The 7,582-nt window shown below is 20.1% G+C and overlaps 3 protein-coding genes across 3 annotated transcripts, besides 11 other annotated features; all 3 read right to left on the bottom strand. All coding sequences in view use genetic code 6, as the record gives it.

Annotated features, from left to right (window-relative positions):
* Positions 1–96: 96 nt before the first annotated feature.
* Positions 97–131: a microsatellite.
* A 143-nt stretch (positions 132–274) lies between these two features.
* Positions 275–1,261, bottom strand: IMG5_186090 (hypothetical protein; the record flags this gene model as incomplete). The annotated part of the gene is made up of 1 exon (XM_004027243.1): positions 275–1,261. One exon carries the CDS (start codon positions 1,259–1,261, stop codon positions 275–277), a length of 987 nt encoding a protein of 328 aa, XP_004027292.1.
* Positions 1,261–1,328: a microsatellite.
* Positions 1,261–1,333: a microsatellite.
* Positions 1,263–1,328: a microsatellite.
* Positions 1,263–1,333: a microsatellite.
* IMG5_186080 (protein phosphatase 2c, putative) lies at positions 1,333–3,755 on the bottom strand (the record flags this gene model as incomplete). Its single annotated transcript, XM_004027242.1, has 4 exons — positions 3,174–3,755; positions 1,579–1,923; positions 1,448–1,528; positions 1,333–1,390 (listed from the first exon to the last, which is right to left on the bottom strand). The coding sequence occupies exons 1-4, from the start codon at positions 3,458–3,460 to the stop codon at positions 1,333–1,335; spliced, it is 771 nt and encodes a 256-aa protein (XP_004027291.1). The 5' UTR covers positions 3,461–3,755.
* Positions 3,756–3,884: 129 nt separating this feature from the next.
* Positions 3,885–3,923: a microsatellite.
* Positions 3,924–4,225: 302 nt separating this feature from the next.
* On the bottom strand, positions 4,226–5,462 carry IMG5_186070 (hypothetical protein; the record flags this gene model as incomplete). Its single annotated transcript, XM_004027241.1, has 1 exon — positions 4,226–5,462. A coding segment is annotated over one exon (942 nt), but the record flags the coding sequence as incomplete, so codon positions are not given.
* Positions 5,463–6,030: 568 nt separating this feature from the next.
* Positions 6,031–6,320: a microsatellite.
* Positions 6,282–6,333: a microsatellite.
* Positions 6,289–6,367: a microsatellite.
* A 499-nt stretch (positions 6,368–6,866) lies between these two features.
* Positions 6,867–6,988: a microsatellite.
* Positions 6,989–7,003: 15 nt separating this feature from the next.
* Positions 7,004–7,083: a microsatellite.
* Positions 7,084–7,582: the final 499 nt, after the last annotated feature.

The following is a 7,582-nucleotide window of genomic DNA, read 5'->3' as shown; positions in this document are numbered from 1 at the left end:
TTCTAATAAAAAATATGATAATTTTCATAATAAATAAATTGATTAATAAAAAATATAAATATATAAAATTATAATTTAATACATATATATATAAGGATTTATATTATTATATATTTATATATTTATATATTACATTTATTAATTATCATTATTTTTTTAAATTTTGCTTTTTTAATAATTAATAATTTTATATATATATTTTATATTAAGAAAATTTATATAAATATTTATTTATAAATGTTTATTTTACATATATTTTTTTTTTATTTGAAAATCAATCTATTTTGAATTTTTATAATTTTGGTAATACTTTTTGAAGAATATCAGATCTTAAAGCATAAACATAACCGTTTGAATTACTAAAATCTGATTCATTAGAATCATATAAATATTCTTTTCCATAAATATCCGTTAAATACCCACCTAAGCATTTAAGGAGAGCTTCAGGTGCACAAATATCCCATTTTGAGGCTTTATTTGATAAATATATGAGATAATCTGCTTCATTTTCAAGTATAAGTAAAGCTTTTCTCCCCGAACCTCCACATTCAATAATTTACGAAGGTTGCAATGATTTAATAACATCTAATTATTTTGTATCTTCGATATCTTTTGAAACTGCAACTCTTAAATCTGACATTGATTATTAATTTTAGGAATGTTTTTTTTTAATAATTTTATATACTTATTTGTTGAACTAGAAATCATTTTGATCAAGTTCTTATCCATTCAAAAAATAGACTTCTTTTTTGCCTCCTAAAACATACCCATAATAAATTTTAGGAAAAAATTAATTTTAGGAATTAAAAGGCTTACAAATAATACCCGCAATAGGCTTTTCTTCAAAGGTTAAGCCTAAAAGACTTGTCACATCTTCATATTATCCATTCAAATAAGAAATAGTACTATCTAAAGGATCTATCCATGCTGTGGCTTTAGATATATTTAAGGTATTATTTTAAAAAGTAGTCTATGGGATTAAATTTGTGTTTATTTTTGTCAGTTTAATGTCATTTTTTGCTATATATTTTTCTATTATGGGGTCTTTTTCCTCATCTTCTTCGGCTATTATACGTAGATTGGGATAGTAATACTTTAGACCTTGGATTATTATGGCTTAAGACTTGTAATCGGCATTTGTTACGGGGTCTTTGTGGCCTTTCCATTTGTGGTTTATGGATGTTTGGCGGATTTCGTTTATTATTTTTGATGATTGGTTTAGGAGTTGGATTGATATAGATAGGAATTCGTTTATTTTCATATTTTTTTGTTTATTTTTGTTTATTTTTTTTTTTTATTTTTTTTGTTTTTTTTTTTGTTATTTTTTTATTTTCATTCATATAAATAAGGATAATATGAAAAATCATTATATTTTAACTTTTAGTTATCACTATTTTTTTTTGTTTTGTTTTATTTTATTTTAAAAATTAATTTTTTTGTTTTTTACTCTAAGTGTATTTCTTTATAGCATTTTTCGCAAAAATAAACAGGATTTTTATTAGAAATTTTATCATTAAAACAAACAATACTATTATTATATATTATATTTAATAATAATTAAAAAGTTATAATAAATACTCAGCAAAATATAATAAACATCCTTCACATTTTCTTCTTTTAATTTTAGGAAGGAAATAATTTAAAGCATATAAATCTTTATCTTAAGGTAAATCAGTATTCCACATCCTAATTTAATTAAAAACTATCATATGATCACATTAATTACCATGCCTATATACATAAGGCTTCCCTATTTAGATTTTAATATCTTCGAAGACCTCATTCAGTGTTTTAGATTTATATAATAGCTCTTGGCTTTCATTTTCGTCTCGTATATGTAAAAAGTCTTTGCAAAGATTTTTAATATCTATATTATATTGGTTATTATAAAATGTATTTTCTATAAATAGAAAACAAGGCATTCTTTTTTTTTTTTTTTTTTTAAAAAAAAAAAAATAAATAAATAAATAAATATATATTTTTTTTTATTTATTTACAAATTTTTAGATTTTTAGGGCTAGTTTTGTATTTTTTGTTCCAGTTTTTCGGCTAGACAATCTATTTTAGTTACTAACTCATGTAAAAATTAAGTATCATAGACATAAAATTCGTTTTATTTAGACCCATTGATACTACTATATATAGAAATACTTATAATACTATGGTTTTTGTTTAATTTTCGCTCTTCAGGGATTGTATAAGGGATTTCTTATTCAATTAATTTCTATATGGGATGATCCATCATATTTTTGTATATTTATTTAGGCTTTTAATGTCTTTTTAATAGTTTGTAAGAGTCAAAATCTTCTATTTTGTCTATTATTTGGTTTGAAAATAAAGGAAGGTTTAAATTTTCGGTTAAATAGCACATATTAAGGGACTCTTTTTTGATATCTAGGATATTTTCTTTTGCTTTTTGGATAATTTTATATGGGTTTTTGCTTTTTATTATTAAGTCTTTTTTTTATTTTCGTCATCGGCTTTTAATATTTCTTTTAGTTATTCGTGTTTCTTTTTTTATATTTTTCGAATTATAATATATATTTTTTGTTACAGGTATTTTCGACTAAATATAATTTTCCATCATTTCTTCGCCAAAATTAATTAATAAATCTTCACAACTTTTTTTTTTTTTGTGATATATATAAATATATATATACTTATATGATTCTTCATTTTATTATAAATTGTATTTTTTTAATATTTAGTTTAATTTGGAAATTTCGCTTTATAAATTTTAAACGAAATCTTTAATAAAAGTAGGATTTTTATCTGGTTTATTCATTTTTTTATTTTTTATTTTTTAATAAATAAATATAAATTAATATTTATAAAAAAATTATAAACTAAACTAAATATATAAATCAATAAAAACTATATTAGTCTTTGTTTAAAAAAATGATTATAACAGTTATATCATCAACCATTTTTTAATGTTTTTTCCACATTTTTACACTTTCATTGACTATTTTTTCACAAGCTCCCTAACAATCATCATTATGGTAATAATTTGCTACTATATTCATTATTTATTCATTTGAAAGGAATTAAAAAACTCCATCAGAACCTATAATTATAAATTTATCTTCCTAACTAATATTATGTATATTTATATCTGGATCACAAATAACTCCTACCTTAATAAAAATTTATTTAAAAAAACAAAAAAAAACAAAAAACACACTGAAGAAGCCACTTTATCACCAAAAGATCTCGACATAGCAAGTCCTGGAACATTCTCATGTTTAAGCCAAACTCTATAAGGTCCTATAGGAATTGAATCTTCGTTTTTATAGAAGTCTACACGACCTCCATTCTATAAAATTCTTTGTTTTTCCTTTTCATCGTCAGGTTTATGGTCTTTGGATAGTTCTTTAACTTTCCATTCGCCTTCAATAGTTGAGGCTATAAAAGCCCTGGAGTCTCCTGTATTTGCCGTGTATATTTTGTTGGAATTCATGTATAGAAATATAGCAGTTGATCCTGAAAAATCACTATTTATATTTGAATTTTAGAGTAAACTTTAGTTTGTGGAAAAAAAGGCACTTTTTAATCCTTAAGAAGGGTTCTATGGATTTTTTTCGATATTTTATTAAAAACTAATTTTTAGGTTTTCTAATATAAATTAACTTATTTACTATCCATTTTATCCATGTCCATCTGAAATACCAAAAATATGATGATTTTTATAAAAATTCTATTATATAATATATGAATCTTGATTTATTTTTTAAATATTTAACGTAAATTGTCCAGGCTTAGTCTTAAAGCAACATTTTTCGATTATATTTTTAAGGCTTTTTAAAGTTAAACTTTGGGTAGTTAAACTCTTTTTTATTAGAATATTTGGTTATATGCATTTTTTTAAAGGATTTAATAAATTTCTTTTCTAGGATAATAGGCTTTTTTAAGATAAAAGGCTTATAGAGTTGTTTTAGGAAGTGTGTAGGGGTGCCACAAAATAATTTTTGGCTAAATTTTAGATTTGTTTAGTAGATTTTTTTAATAAAAAGAGATTTTTTTTCTATTATTCCATTTTTTTAAGCAAAAATAAATAAAAATATAATTAAATTTTATTTTAATATGTAATTTAATTATATTATATAAATTAAATATATATATTTTTTTAAATAAAATTAATATTATATATACTAAAAAATTATAGATAAAACAAAAACAATTTATATTCATTCCTATAAAACAGAGTATTTACTTAATAAACTCATTCCTAATGAAAAAGTAATAGCATCCGATTACCAATAAGGCCAAGTAAAGTTAAATACATTATATCCTAAAAACTACTCTACAGTATGAATTCCATTAAAAGTATGATTTTTGATCATTTATTGATATTAATCTCAATCAACATACCCTTTAACTGCATATTAAATATCCAAAAGATCACTTGTAATATTTTTAAACGGATCAATAGTAGTCCCATTATTAAAAGTAGCCGAATTAGCAGGATAATTCCATATAATTGAAGAATATGTTTTAAAACTACCAGAAAAAAATGAATTCATATTATTATTATTGAAAGTGTTTTTTTAAAGTAAATTTTAAATTCCGTTTTTATTATTTATTTTAATTCTTTAGTTGTTTCTTTTATATATGATCGTTCTTTTTTATCTCCAATAGTCCAAGAGTCTATTATTGCATTTAAATTCATTATAGTAGCGAAATTTCGGTCTTCGCCTCGAGTTTTATTTGCATAATTTCCTAAAAATTAATCCCAATATGAGTTATCTTTGTCATCTTTTTTCATTTCGGATATTATTTTAGGAGTTACGTATTTTCTCATGGCTTCTGTGAGAATTTATCGAGCTTAATTTATCACTTTATAGTCTTTTTTAGGTTAAAAGCTATTTAATAGATATACATTTCGAGCTATAAACCAATAAAAGTCATTAATGGAGGGATAATAAAGCATAATTATATCAGGATGTGTTTCTGTAAGATTATTTTGGAGCACATAATGTATTAATTCAGCACTTAAAATATACATATTCTATAATTTTTAGTCAAAAACATCTTCTATTAATGTAATATTTTACTCCCATATTAAAAAATTGTTCAATCCATATAAAATATTAGCATTTACACTAACATCAACGTTATTTACGTGTAAAGGGATATACATAACGTCTTTTTTTTCCTCCGAAAAGTCCAAAATCCACGTCGTGAAGAAATAAGAAGTTTCGGTTCTATTATTTTATTTTAAATAATTAAAAAATTTCGAAAAAGCATAATAGGTTCTTGTGTCTATAGTGTTATTTAGGAAAGGATTATATGAATATTATTTAACTTTATCATAATAACCTTTTATATGGAAATTATGTTTATACCATTTCTATTTAATTTCTTCGTTTACTAACTCAGAAGCATATATTCTTTAACCTAACGCTATATTTACAGAAGAATCGTCATTGTCAGGTGGTATTTGGAATATTTAAGAATAATTTTCTACATTGGCGACAAAGCCATAACCCATTTTTTCAGTATGGCTTTTACGAAATTTGGGGAGTGGGATATTCCTAGAACTAAATTTTAAAGATTTTCAGGGTATGCTTTATATTATTAAGTATCATTTACTTATGTTTATTCCCAAAATGAGTATATTGGTACCCCTTAGGGAGAGTTTTTATCTCTAAAATCAAATATAGATTCTATAGTTTCTGAGAATTAATTTTAGTTGAGATCTATAGTATTCATTTCTGCGCAATCTAATAATGAATGAAGTACGAAATTCGATGTAAACATATTATTATCATAAAAAGAAATTTTGGTTCGTAGCAAATGAGTTAAAAAGTTATTATTAAGATCAATTACATTTCCGTGTATTCCAGATGAATATAAGCCTTTTTTTTTGGCTAATTAAGGAGGGAAAAATCGATAAAATTAAGATATTTTTTAATATTAGGACTGAAGTTTTTTTATAGTTTTTAAATTTATGCTGTTAAAAGTGATTTTTAAGTCGTGTTTTACGTTTATTAAGTCAAAAAATTAGATTATATTGCTAATATATTATAAAGTAAAGTTAAAAGTATAGTTATAAATTTAATTATCATTTTTTAAAAAACTTATTTTTTTATATAATGTAATTTAATTATAAAAATATAAAAAACAAAAATTAAAAAAAATATATATATAGACATATATATATAAATAAATATTAGTTAGTAAAGTTAAAAGTATAGTATAAATTTAATTATCATTTTTTTAAAAAACTTTATTTTTTATATAATGTAATTTAATTATAAAAATATAAAAAACAAAATTAAAAAAATAATATATATAGACATATATATAAAAATAAATATAAGTATATATATATATATATAATTATTATATATATAAATATATATATTTTTAAATTTTTACATTATTTATATTAAAATATTTATATATTCATATAATTTTTTTATACATTTTTTTTTACAAATATAATATTTTTATAATTTTGTATATTTTATTATTTATAAAATTTTTAAACATTTTTATCAATTTATAATTCTATCTTTTTTTTATTAAATATATAGATATGAGTTATTTTTTATTAATAATTTATCTTATGGACTTTAAATTCTTATTTATGAATTCGAACTAAAATAATAATTTTTATTTTTTAAAAACATTATTTTCTTTTTTTATTTAATCACAATATTTTTTATTACAACACTAAAATTATAATTTGGATAGTATATTTCATATTCTTTTATTTTATCAAAGTCAATATTATAAAATTACAAAATAGATTAGTTTAAATTATATATATTATTTTTAATATCAAAGATTCCAATATTTCTTTCATATTCAGTGTTTAATTAACTTGATTGTTCTAAATTAAAATGAATATTTAAATTTTAATTAATATTATAATTATTATTATTATTATTATTATTATTATTATTATTATTATTATATTATTATTATTATTATCTATATTATTATCTATATTATTATCTTTATTATTATCTTTATTATTATTTTTTTCAATTAATCCTTTTTTTTATTTATTTTCTTTTTTTTTATTAATTTTTATTTTTTTAGTTTGATTTTCTTTTATTATTTATTCTTTTTCTTAATTTTCATTATTAGAACTAATTACTTGTGTTTATTTTGTTATAATATTTTTTCCATATTTCATCTATATTTAATTATAGTCTATATTTTGTTTCTTTATAGGTAAAAGCTAAAACCTTTCATCACTATATTATTGTAAGGTTTATAAATTTTTATTTGAAAAAAAATCATTTTAATTATAAGATAATTTTTTTTTATTTTAATCAAAATTAATATATTATATATCCTCATCTATTATTTTATTTATTATAAAATTATTTTCTATATCTTCAGTATTTAAATATTAATTATTTTTTTTATTATTACTTAAAATACTACTTTAAAAACTTGTTTCGTGCGCTGTATTATTTCTTTTTTTACTATTACATATATTTTCTAAACTTTTTAAACTTAAACTATAATCTGAAACTTCATTACTAATTTAATTTGTTTCATCGTATTCTAATAATTCATCTTCTTCTTGAATATTATTTTCTATCAAAGCAAATTATTTATCTTA

The sequence above is a fragment of the Ichthyophthirius multifiliis genome (genome assembly GCF_000220395.1).
Source record: "Ichthyophthirius multifiliis unplaced genomic scaffold scaff_1120509251345, whole genome shotgun sequence".
Lineage (NCBI taxonomy): Eukaryota > Ciliophora > Oligohymenophorea > Hymenostomatida > Ichthyophthirius > Ichthyophthirius multifiliis.
Note: the sequence above shows the minus strand (reverse complement) of the source record. Positions and strands in the feature narration are given on the sequence as shown.